General features: G+C 43.2%; 1 protein-coding gene across 1 annotated transcript in view; it reads right to left on the bottom strand.

Moving 5' to 3' along the window:
- The window catches only part of WDR70 (WD repeat domain 70), a 1,822,964-nt gene that overhangs the window by 604,746 nt on the left and 1,204,721 nt on the right, over window positions 1–13,497 (bottom strand). Inside the window, exon 11 of the mRNA XM_085631103.1 lies at window positions 681–765. Within this exon, the coding sequence (XP_085487229.1) occupies window positions 681–765 (85 nt within the window). The remainder of the gene's footprint in view (window positions 1–680; window positions 766–13,497) is intronic.

Below are 13,497 nucleotides of genomic sequence, written 5' to 3'. Positions count from 1 at the left end.
AGGTGTATGCAGGTCTGCATGATTTGTCACCTTTAGAGATTATTTTTTATTGCTCCGGGGTCCACGCAGATGGGCGGGACTATTCACTAGATTATGACTATACACAGAGATCCCCTACTACAGAACTGTGCTGTCTGGTAGGCTTTGACCTAAAAATGTATCAATCGTAAATGTATGCTTGCACACCTTAACGCCTGTTCAAGGTCATTCCATAAGAGACTGTCATCAAGAGTTGGTTTGATTCTTGAGTGTGATATTCAGAACTTCTGTGCTGGGAGAGAGGACAGGAAACCTACCAAAACTACTGATAAAGTAATTTGATTTTATAACAGTAACACAATGGCAAAGATGCTTCAGTAAGAACCTGGAACTCTTCATCAATTCCCCCTAAGTAATACTGGACTGCCAAGCTGCTTACAATTTCCAAAACTGAAACACCAGTCTTTGATGTGCGAGCCTAATATAATCTTTTTAATTAAATGTGGTCACAGTTTCTAGTTTGCAATGGTGTGGAGCAAAGACATCGTGACCCAGATGTTGGGCGGTAATTAATGACTTCTTTTAGAGAATAAACATGCTTCTGGGCATAACATTTACTAGATTGTTGGCACAGTACAATGATCACATTACAAAGCAGTTCATCAAACTATTGCTAAATGTAAACAAAATGCTCCACTTACATGGGAAAAAAGCTGGGGAGACCTGCAACTACATTAAGAGGAGATTTGAAATTTCTGATGTCCCATGTTTTCAAAGTATCGTCCCCTATAAAAGACAACACAAATTAAATCTTAAAACAACTGCATCAAGTCTTGTGGCACAATATTCTGTTTCATTTCAAAACTGCATAAGCATATATGAGGCTTTGACGTAAGCACAAGTCTCTCCACTATACATTACAAAATACAAAGCATATGCACATTAACATTGGGCACGCAAATCTCAATAGTATCTTTTTGCGAAAAAACTTGGAAGAATTTTTTAGGTCTCGCCTAACGTTGCAGCACACATGCGCTGCTCGCTCTGCGAGGGCTATTGTGATCGAGGAGATTTCAAAAGGGGACTTGAAGCCGCGCCCCTCATTGTCATTGGCTGGTGTCATCGTTTATGTAAAACGGTGGTCTCCTTTTTGTCCGGCCCCTCCGGACTGGATCGCTTGGTTGACGGCTGTTGCGACGATATTTCTCATCTTTGGAGGCGTGTAGTCACGGGTCATGTTTCAGAAGGACGGTCGTTTTTTGGGTTTTTTTTGCTAACATGTCGCCCGCTTCACTTGCAGCTACACTCTGCGAGCATTGAACGTTCAAGCGAATCACTCCCTTCCCCATAAGCAGTTCACGCTGCTAATGGAGGCTCAGCCATGACAAATCATGTTTCCACGCTAACAATCAGTCAATGTATCAGCTGCCGCTGTGCTGTTTGCAGTCTGTCCAACGCGCTTAGGTCACGGTAGCCATGGGGGCCACAATACCAGTTCGCAGCCGGCTTCATTATTGCCTCTTTACATGCCCTAGTCTGGAGGTCGCAGGGTTGCTGGTTCGTGTTCGTTATTGATTCTGTAAAGTAAATATTAGACGACGCCCTCGCTCTGGGGAATTAAAACGGGGAAACGAGCGGCAACTGGTACCCCTTACCCAGGTACGTGTTACCTCATTCTGCACCTTAAAGAAAAGCCACTGAGGCGGGTTCTGCAGTGCACGGCGTGCATGCCCAGGAGCACATGTGGGGCAGCAGCCGGTAAACCTATGCACATACATGTTTGCACAATCTGTAAAAAAATGGACTTTGCACATCTTTAAATGACTTTCGCCACTTTATGGCAAATAGCCCCCTTCATCATGCATTGATCCTATTCCATGAACACATCACACAATAGAAACACGATTTCCGGCTTCCAGGCTGCAACTCGCACTCAGTAGTACAGAGAACGTGTAAAAACAGCACACATGCACGGTGTCCTTACATGACCAAACACATTAAAACCAATGCACACCGAGTGCGTCCAAAAACAGCAACTCCAACCCATACCCCACAGTGCGTTTCAATTAAATGCACTTCCTCTGTGCGCGAGGTGCATTCAAATTACACTCGAGTTAGTCTCCGCCTCTTCAAAAGGCAGCGCTTACATTTACAACAACACATCAGACATCACAGCAAAGTAGTGACGGGTCCCCCTTCACTTTCAGTCCCGCGGGCATCCCGGGAGACACTCGAGTCCCCTTTACCCCCATCACCAGCGGAGTTGAAAAAGCAGAGGCAATTAAAGGTCAATAGTTTACCTATATTTTTGCATAAATTGAATGAAAGTGGACTGCGCAGTGTTATGTGTCTTGTCTCTTGAGTGTGACCCAAGAGCACACGGCGCGCTTTGATTTACTGTGTGCCTCTGTCGGATGCAGCATGGGGATAAAGAGGCGGCTCGTGAGCAGGTTTTCCCACTGGAAATCAATTCTTTCTCCCGATGTCTATCTCAGAGAGGCCCCAAAAGGCACAAGTGTGCTTTCTGGTCGAGAGAGGCCGACGGTCTTGTCGAAAAGGCTGACTCGGATTACTGAGCTAAAGGACCGGAAAAAGAGGGGGTGGGGTGCTGAAAGAGAAGAAAGGGGTGTCTGCTAGGTGGAGGTAGCATCTGCAGGAAGAAACAAGGTGTCTACGAGGGGAAAGGAGATGTCTGCGAGGGGATGAGAAGTGTCTGCGAGCAGAAGGGGGTGTCTGCAAGGCGGAGGTGGGGTCTGTCGGAAGACACAGTGTCTCAGAGGAGAATGGAGTGTCTCAGAAGAGAAGAGAGGTGTCTCAGAAGAGAAGAGAGGTGTCTCAGAGGAGAAGGGATCTGCCTGTGAAGGGAAGGGAGATGTCTGTGAGGAGAAGGGAGGTGTCTGGGAAGAGGTGGAAAGTGTCTGCAAAAAGAATGGGGTGTCTGCAAGGAGGTGTCTGAGAAGAGAAGATATGTGTATACAACTTGCTGTTTACAAATAAGCAAAACCCATTAAACAAATTAATCAAGTGAAATGACCCCTGTCCCCGCCCCCCGGAACTGGCAGAGTGGTGCCCGCAGCAGGTGTGAGGTCCCTGCCATCCACGGCCTGTTTCACACGTGCACATAGAACTGATTACATGTGAACAAATACACTGGCAGGACCCAAGGTACAGAAGCCTGGCTTCCATTGGTGCAGTGGCACCTGGGCCCTGAGGGGGCCACTGAGCCCAGATGACTGTCTTTTATAATTCAAACCGTAGCCGGATCAATGTAGACTTGAAACGCACGTGTACAAGAAACAGAAATAGCAAATTATAATCAGGCAAAGGACACGAAGCATCAAGTAGACGGTGCCCCCCCCCCCCACCGGTCGCACTACACAGAGCACGGGGTCAATCCTGCTTTGGCCAGGACAGTCCACACACAACATCACATACATCAAAGGCGCTGCTCGGGAGTACATGTGGGGTACATACAGCAGCCCTTACCACACATAATCATGTTTTCCTGCAATCCACGGGAAGTCAAAGAGTCAGACTCTGAAGGCTGCTCAGGCGTATAGTTTAACTGTTACACGGTTACACGGATTTACCGACCACTGTTTTGCGTTTTTCACACTCCTTTGCGTGTTTATGAGACCCTCCTCCTCTTTGAGGCACTATTGGGTGTAGTCAAGGCGCTCAAGGCTGCAGAGATATTAATTGCCTTTCAACTTTTAATTCAGGTGTGCCTAATCTCACTATAATCTGTGTAATTTCAAGATTGCGATGGGTGTGGGATTCCAAGGTTAAGCTCTAACGTAAAATGCAGCTCTTTAAAATCCTCTGCCGCGCGCAGCAGGGGCCCATAATCCATTTATGACTAAAAGCAAACACGTTTATTTTAAGCAACTTATTCACAGCTGGATTGTGGTCATGCATACGAAGCAAGAATCCGCCAGTGCCTCTCCATTCCTAGACTTAGAGGCGGGTTAGTCAGCACGCACAGTGTATGAAAACTTCCCCCCCGACCTATAAGCAGTGCAGTGCAACATCAAACGTGAAGCAGTGCCTGGCAGAGGGAACACTTGCTTTCCCAGTGACGTCAGTGCCTATAATATGCCTTCGCGTCCCTCCTATATTGTAATATGCTTTCTAGTGGTGGTTGCTTCTTTGGAGTGTTATGGTACAGGGAGAGTACTTTGTGATGGAGGGAGGGGTTAGTAGAAACACAATCATTTGCAATGCAATAGGTCTCGCATTTACGCGAGTTTGAGTTATTGACTAGGCCTGGGTGGTAAATTCCGTTCCGCTCGCGGAATTTGGGTAATTTAATGTTCTGCGGAGTACGCGGAATTGCCCAAAATTCTGCGATCCGTGGCTTCGGGGAATTTTTATTTGTTCACGCTTTCAAAATGCGTGTTCGCAAGATATTTCTCCCCGTGCACACAAACAGCGTTCGCGAACAAGAAAAATGCCTCGCAAAGGAGTGGAACAAGCAATCCCGCATGTTCGCTGAACTTTTGCATGCTCGCGGCGATTTTTTACCGTTTCGCAGAGCTTTGTGTAGCGTGACTACACAAATCCCGCCCACCCCTACTATTGACATTGGAAAAAACAATGCATTTTATTTTTATTTTCGTTTTAAAAACATAAATAAAAGGCATCGTCATTTAAAATGCCAATAGTTTAAACTCACGTAAGCGTAGCTCTAACAAATACAAGACCTATTGCACAAGTACACAACATTGCCATCTACAATGCCAATAGCTCCAACTCCAACAAATGCAAGACCTATTGCATTTCTAATGCTTGTTGATTTAGCTTCCCGCCAAACAATAAGTCTTTGGCATCACACTTTAAAATCAGATACGACTGGCACATACTTTAAATACAGAAATACTAAAAAGTCCTTGAAGTTTTTTTTTTTTATATTTTGAGAGGATACATTTTTTGCCAATAGCAAATGTTAGCAAACATTTTGCAGATGCGCACACTGGGACCAGTATTTATTGCACTATGAAACTGGGTGTGCTGTGCTTAAAGGTAATCGTATGTTGTCTGCCGGTGGTGGAGATGGCAATAAAATAAAAGGAGAATTTGTGCACCATATGTTGGGTCTTACTTACAAACACAAAGAGGCCCAAAGAACAATAGTCTATGTGGTTAAGATAATTGGATCAAGTGTTCTTTACCAAACAATGATTTCAAATGTCACTTTTATTTACACTATCAGGTTAATCAAAGATAAAAGGGACATTTTCAATGTCATGAGGTATCCGATGTGATGAACAGATCTTAAAGATCTAAGTCAAAGGCAATTATCTACCTCATTGAGCCTACCACACAGGCGCCTGTTTTAATATATACCATTGAAGCATAGCATATGAGATCTTGGAAGAGGAGGCATCTCAGCCATGGAAACTGTAAAACAAGCTCTTTGGTCAAATTACACAGAGACACTTCATGTAAGTATGTACAGGAAATCATGTGGGAATCTTGCATGTCTTCAAAATCTCTGTTTCATTAAGTCAGCACAGGCTGCTCCAAATGGGTTAAAATACTAATATGTAGCAGCAGGCTAGTGACACGGTCTTAACAAACAAGAGCAACACATGGGGTTAGCTAACTAGTGAATTCGTGGCATGGCAAACCGTAGTGTCAATTTAAAATTGCAGTGTCAAGTGAAGATTACATTGGTCTCATCAAGATCATTAAAAAGACTTGTAAAATACTTTACCACTAGAAAACATATGGATTAAATTGGCAGCATGCAGACAGCATTGACGCACAGAGCTCCACGAGGAGAATTCAAAACAGCAAAATCATTTTCTAGTATTTCAAATATACAGCAAACTAATTTTTGCAAGTCTAAGACAACACCGCTTTTTAGATGAATTAATCAAATGTGGTTCCTTTCCAAACAAGTATGAACCATCTGACTGACTGACAGAGTGAAGAACTCAACTTTACAAATAAATGTACTACGAATGAAACGCTAAGCCTGACATGGTTAATCGAGGGCCTAGATGGCCATAATGTGCGTACCCATTTCTTTCTTTGCCCTAATTAGGTCTCGCATGCGCTGCTTAGGCAAAAAGACCTTTTGGAACTGCTTTGGCTTTTCAGCCAAAAACGTGCACGTGTTCCATTGCCTTCAATGGCAACGCGTGCACGTGTGGAGATTCACTTACGGGAGCGTGCGGCGCCATGTGGTAGCAATTATCGCTCCTGGCACTGCTCGCTCTTGCAAGTGAAACGCTTTCACTCGCCCCCTCCTCTCGCCCCTCCCCCTGCTGCCTTTTAGCGCTAGGAACTCGCTTGTTCACTTTCTTGACAGCCATGATTACAATGTATGATGAGAGTACATTCGGGGTGCAGGTTCAATATTCCAAAACCGGTCTGTTTTAATGCAGATTGTTTAGGTTTACACCTCTAGGTTATCCAAATTTGAACTACGTAGGGACCTATTTGCCTTCTTCCGAAGGATAAGATTGAAGACATTTTTCCTGGATAAAGAAAATACGGATGAGCCGAGCCTATCTGGACTCAAAGTTCCACCTACATTTATTCCTGGACTGGATCATCTTGATCCAGAGGTGGAAATATTTGAGAAATCTGTTCTCTCAAGAATTGATAACATCACCAGATCAATCCCATTGCCCATTTCTAATTTGACTGGACTAGAAGCCATGACCTTGAGTAAACTCGGTGGCAGGACTGATCTGACCATAAAACCCTGTGATAAGGGTGGTGGGATTGTCTTGTTTGACACTTCCAACTACAAATCTAAAATGAGAGACATGCTCTCAGTACAGGAACATTATCGGAGAGTGAGGGGTGACCCTGAAAATAAGGTCAAAATTAAAATCTTTGACATATGTAAGAGAGCAGAACAAGCAGGAACAATCACTCAAAAATAATTTGATTTTCTTACACCCACCATGACTCGGATTCCGGTCATTTATGGGCTACCTAAGACACATAAGAACCCTCTGGATCCCCCCCTACGCCCTATTGTGTCTACGATAGGATCAGTCACTGAACCACTCTCGAAGTATATTGATATTTTTCTCAAACCTATAGTGACTCAGCTTCCATCATTTATTAGAGATACGGGCCACCCTATCTCTAAAATTGAAAATAGGCCTTTTAATATCTATACCCAAACTCTGGTCACTATGGATATTGAGGCACTATATACGAATGTGCCACAACAACAGGCACTCCAAGTGGTACAACAGTATGTTGAACAAGCTGGATTGGCGTCTAATTCTGACTTCATTATCCAATGCCTGAATATTGTACTCAGTGAAAACATTTTTGAATTTGATGGAGAGCTTTTCAGGCAGGTGAAGGGAGTCAGTATGGGGGCCGCTTGTGCCCCTAGCGTAGCCAATTTGTACATGGGCAACTTCGAGCAGAAGTATATATACAACGAAGTTGCCCCTTTCTATGAAAATATACTGTTTTGGCATCGATTTATCGACGACATCTTTTTTATTTGGGTAGGGAACGAGGTTGACATGGAATAATTTTTGGAATGGATCAACTTATGTAATCACAATCTTAAATTCACCCTGAACAGAAGTAAAGTAAAGGTGGAATTCCTCGATGTGTGTATGGAACATAGGGACCACCAGATCACTGTATCACTCTATACGAAACCTACAGCGAAAAATACACTGCTCCATTATAGTAGTTTTCATCCTCGCTGCCAAAAAGATGGGATCCCTTATAGTCAGTTCCTGCGTTTGCGCAGGAATTATACAGATATACATGATTTTGATATCCATGCTGATGTCCTTAAAACTAAACGTTTGGCTCGAGGATATCCTAAAAGGTTGGTCCGTGACTCCTACAAGAGGGCAAAATATTTTAACAGAGACACTATGTTTGTACCTAAATCTTATCCCACGGACAAGAAATTGGTTTGTGTCACTCGTCACTCAAATTTGAATAAAAAAATTCAACAAGCTATCTATTCAGATTGGCATTTGCTTAATCTTCGAGATGATATTCCGAAGCTTGCCAAACCGATTTTTGCCTTCAGACGGAATAAGAACCTTCGAAATTTTCTAGTAAGGGCAAAATCTAATACTACTGAACAAATTTTACAAAAGTCCATTACGGGAGGTACTCCCATCAAAGGCAACCAAAGATGTGGCAGTTGTCAGGCGTGTGACAATGCTATTGTCGCTGATCATATTGGCATTAGAAAGAAGCACATTAAATTGAATTCAATGACCAACTGCAGCACCACAAATGTGCTATACTGCATAATGTGCCCATGCAATCTCCCTTATGTGGGCGAAACTGGCCGAGAGATTAAACCTCGGGTTTGGCAAACACAAATCTAATATCAGGACCTTGTGAACATCGGCCCCATTGGTCCATCACTGGCAACAAATGGGACATAGGGAGTTTGATCTGAAATGGACCGTCTTAGAGAAGATTGCCTCTATCAAAGGCCGGGATAACAGCAAAACACGTAAGACCAGGGAGGTTTTTTGGAATTATTTTCTTGATTCTGAAAGACAAGGACTGAATGAACATACACCATGGGAACAAGTTATTAGAATCTGACTTTATTGTCTTTACTCTACACTGTGATTATATTGACTTTGTGCCTTTTATTCCCCAACCGTATTCCTGTTGGACGATATTTGGTCCTGCCTTTCTGTGATTCTTTTTTCTTACGTAATGAAGGTTTTCGTTTTTTTGTATTTCCCCCAACATGGCGTCTGAAATTTCCTTGGCTTCCTTTGAGCGCAGATTGAGCTGTTTGTTGTAACAGTCCTCTGTTTATTTCTAGCGCGCTCTTTGGCTGCTGGTGTGTACCGCCCATTAAGATACGCGGCCCAACCAATAAAGTATTGGGGGAGGGCGTGAGTTAATCTCCTTCCGCTTTGACTTTATTTCGAGACGGATGTCGTCTTTTTTCTTGAAATACCAGGACGCTTAACTTTAGCCGCCATTCCGGCGAGAGAACGTGGCATTCTTCCTTTTCTTCGGGACCCGCTGAGTATTCGTTCCTCGGTTGGAGTCCCCTTCATGTAGATATGGCAGCGCGACTCCGTGCTAGCTAGGTAAGAGCCGTTATTTTTTGTTCTATTCTTTTCCATCTCGTTTCTGAGGATCTAGATTTGAAATAGGTCCACTAGCGTTAGTGGGCTCCAGTCGGTCTTTTACCTTTTTCAATATATCCTTTCTGCCTATTCAAGTCTGCGTTTCTGTGAATTTTAGTTGGCTACATAAGGCAATCGATATACGCAATTACATATATCGTGTGATATATGTGGCCATTGGACTACTGTTTTTGTATTGTGTCTTTTTGTTGCTCCATTCTACTTTTGTCAGTTTATTTATTTATTTATTTATTTGATTATTATTTTACAGATTCTTTCACTGCTGTTTGGTGATAAAGAATATTATTATTTGACAAGGTCATTATGATTTCAACCTAGTATCTCTGGATCCTCGTATGTGTCGGGGAGACTTTGTACTTCAGGTAAAACTCTAGCCATCTCTGGCTGAATATCTGAGTGGATGATATGCATGTTGCATACCATTTAGTGTTTCTTTGCTGATTATCTTTTCTTATCTTTTTTGTCCTTTTATAGATTTTTTGTGCTGTTGGGCCTCAGTTATTCTGAGTAGGCCTTATCCCTTTCATCGTCTGTTGTCTATACTCGATCTAGTATAAGACTCTATTGCCTGGATTAAGAGCAACTGCAAGTACGAATGTACTTTTGTAATATCAATAATCACCACGCCCTTGACACATAATTACTGTCTGTCCGACATTTGCCATTTATAATCCGCCCTGTACGTATTTACACACGGCTTTCTAATATACACTATCTGTAGGTATTTTGTCCCCCGATGCGAGACAACCCTTCCAATATGGCCGCCATTTTCCCATCATTCCCACACGGTAGTGCCATCGACACGAGACGCCAAGCAGTGACTACACGCACACGTGAACACATACGTCACCGCGTTACATTCAGACGCTGAGACCTGCCCCCATCACCAGGCTAGCGTCAACAAGGAAGTGTATTTAAATGACCTTTCTCTCCACCCCTCCTTATCAATCCCGGCGCACTACGGAGGAGGGGTAGGTTTCCACACCCTGGGCAGACGAGCAATTGTGAGTATTTTTTTCTATGGAAGCGGTAATCTCTTTCCAACTTACGAACACCGTCAGAGGACTGGCGTCCATCTGCAACGGTGCACTGATATTACATCTCCTTTCCATAGTTTCTCGACTTGCCACCACCGAGGCGCCGACGGAGCCCATTCCCTGAACTAGAAGGGTAGGCACGTTACCTTTAGATCTAGCATGACCACCATTTCCTACATAGCTGGTAGTAGCACGCATTAGTTCCATTGGAACTGACACACCGCCAGCTTTTGCCTCGTATACTTCACATGATATCCGTACCTATTTACAGATGTCTTGCTATCTCTGACCATCAGTCTCCACCATTGAAACCGAATCACCCACATGGTTCTGTATTAGATTAAATTTCACATGCTGCTGGCCATTTGCGGGGTTGTTTTTTTAAGGCACACGATCACTGATAACTGCCTATAGAACATGTACCCCAACACAGCGGTCAACTGCACAAGGATAATTACGCCTGCATGTTAATATTGTGTGCATGCCTGTTTGATTGAACACATAACTGTGTTTACTTGCAATATGAACAAAACATGCGAGTATTTTTGACCATCATTGAAAAAGTGAATTACAGTATATGTTTTGTTTTGTCTCTTTTCTGTCCATACGTGTGTCTTTATTTCACCAGGTTGGGTATAGGTTCCTAAAAGGATGAGTTCCTATCAGCGCGTGGACGCTTGATCCCTTTATTATTAAGGTACTACAGGTTCACAGTTCTGTTCTTCCCTGGAACCTGGTCTCTAGAATATTTCCTCTCACCTTATTTCCGATCCTGACGAAGCGCTAACGGATCACTTATGGACCAGCATTAATGCGCGAAACATGTTTACCCCATTTTTGTAGGACTTCCACTCACCTACACTACACCCATCCTGAGAGTAGCAGTAAGTTACACACCTGCCCTCAACCATTTTTTCTGAAGAGGAGCTCCAGGATTATTTTTAACCTTTGCTACACGGAGCCGTGAATAAAAACTTTGGTTCTGGGCTCCGTATAGCATTTTTAACTCACTAAATCACCTCCCTTTTTAGAGGCCCACACACCCCCATGCACAACTGCGGCGTCTCCATAAAAGATCTCCGATAAAGAGCCCTCTCGTGGGGCCTGTGAGGGACTGCAGCGCCACCCCCACGAGGAGCAACGCCCGATGATGAAGCATGACACTCGAAAGGGTGTGTGAGGGCACTATATTCTAAAGGAGAAATTCCCCCACACTCACTTTTACCCGACCGCGTAACAAGCACACATACCAACTCCTTGGCACTTTTCTCATTCTCTTAGGAACAGTTACCCTCTTAGTATATATACTTAAATTTATACCAAACTACTCCAGTTTCCAGATCTCTAAAGTCACATGAATAGAAATGAGTGAAATTGAACATGAGCCAATGTCAAGTATACTACTACAGCTGTAGTATAAAACAGTGCATTAAGACAACGTACACTGAGAGAGTGTGCTCTGTACCAGTTGCCTTCAGTCTTTGGCTTTAAGTACTTTTCTTACTCTTAGCTATTGATCCTGGATTTGGCTCAAACTGGCCTTATACACTTTTCTGTTATTTCTATACTGATTTAATTTTTCTATTATATCCACTAATGTGATGGTTTTACTCAACTTCGGCAGTGCATGCTTTAAATCACCAGTGAAACATTTCTGTCAATCAGGCAACAGCTTCCCTGTCTAATGGTGGATTGAGAGGAAGGTTTTGGGTAAAGGTCTGCACACGTTTTTTCACTGCAGGACACCCAGCCAAGTTTGTGGCGTCATCACAGAGGGAATGCACTTGTGCAGTATCACTGTACCGTGTGGAGTGCACAGTATTATGGTGAAGCAATGTTGCAAACAAGTGGTTACGCGACTTTAGGTGCTCTTTTGAGTATACACACAATGCGCATGTGGAGTCTCAATAATGAGGACATATGAGGAGAGGTTTTCTAAAGGATGTGACACAAAACACCAGGTGAAGTCTCGGCGGGGATGGCTCCCGCGGGTTTTCGAAGGCCTCACAGATGACTGCACTCGATATTCCAAATGGGGTCTCAGTAACGAGAAGTTACAGGCCTCAAAGCGAGTATTATGAGGAGTGAACAGCACTTCCGGTGAAGTCTATCAAAAGAATCACCAATGAGCTGGCTGACATTAACACGACAGGTCTGTCAGTCACTTGTCACATCTTAATACAAACGGAATCTAGGAAAACAATGCTGCAATTTTTAAAAAAAAATTAGATTGCACAGAGATTTTGAATATTTCAAGATTGCCCCTTCAAAACTTTCCTGTAAACTAGACCTCTTCATCATTTTTGCTTAACAAAATGTGATCTAAAATGCACCTTTCTATGCAGACTTCCAGAAAACTATACGCATACACGCTTCGCTCTATGTAACTGAGCAGATGTTTACGTTAGGCCACTTTCAAATTTCACCACCCACTACAAATCGTAGCTTTATTTTTTCCAATTAATTGTATGTTTTGGCATATGCACCAATGGGTTTAAGACACTCCCCATGGAAAGTACAGTACCATAGCCTCCAGCTAGAGGCGGTTTCTAGCTTGTGAGTACAGCATCACCAAGCGGTCACCCGGAAACACTCCACTTCACAGTCCCTAGACGCACTGACGGTTAGACCCGTGGGTACAAGCAAAAGGTTTTTCAAATTATGACATGATGTACAAAAACAAAAGCCTGTTGTAGCTGTATATTTATTGATTTCACCACATGATGATTTGCTACATAAAATTGTTATGCAAAAGTTCTAAATGACCCCTGAGACGGGAATTCATATTCGCCAATGGAATTCAATGATTCGATCCATTAATTTAAATGGCCCAAAGCATTTCGTGTTGAAAATCCTTCATTGGGAAAGTACTAATTCATTGAGATTGTTTGAACAATATCACATGAAGAAAGCAATATTACGTAAGCAACAGCACGCTTTTGTTTTTGTCTATTTCATAATTTGAAAAAACTTGATTGCACCTACAGGTCTAACCGTCAGTGCGTCTTGGGACTGGCAGGTGGAGGCACTGCCAGCAACTCTTTCATTTACAATGTGTGCCATCCGGACAGTGCACACCCCAAGGCAGCAGGTAAAATGGGTAATTCTTTCAATATATATGAATATTCGACAAAGCGCATGTATATCCAGAAACAATCCGCCATAAACAAGGTAAGGGGCTGCGTGAATGCATCTATCTAGGCTGTAACCCTTCACTCGGTTTTATTTTTTAAGCCAACTGCTGAAAACTGTATACTGCTTTGTGGCTTCATATATTAATTTAGGTCTCGCTGAGTCAGCGCGCATGCGCTGCACGGAGAGACATTTAGTAGGTCAGTTTTCAAAGTGCTGCTGGC

The sequence above is a fragment of the Triturus cristatus genome, chromosome 2_1 (assembly GCF_964204655.1).
Source record: "Triturus cristatus chromosome 2_1, aTriCri1.1, whole genome shotgun sequence".
Taxonomy (NCBI): Eukaryota; Metazoa; Chordata; class Amphibia; order Caudata; family Salamandridae; genus Triturus; species Triturus cristatus.
Note: the sequence above shows the minus strand (reverse complement) of the source record. Positions and strands in the feature narration are given on the sequence as shown.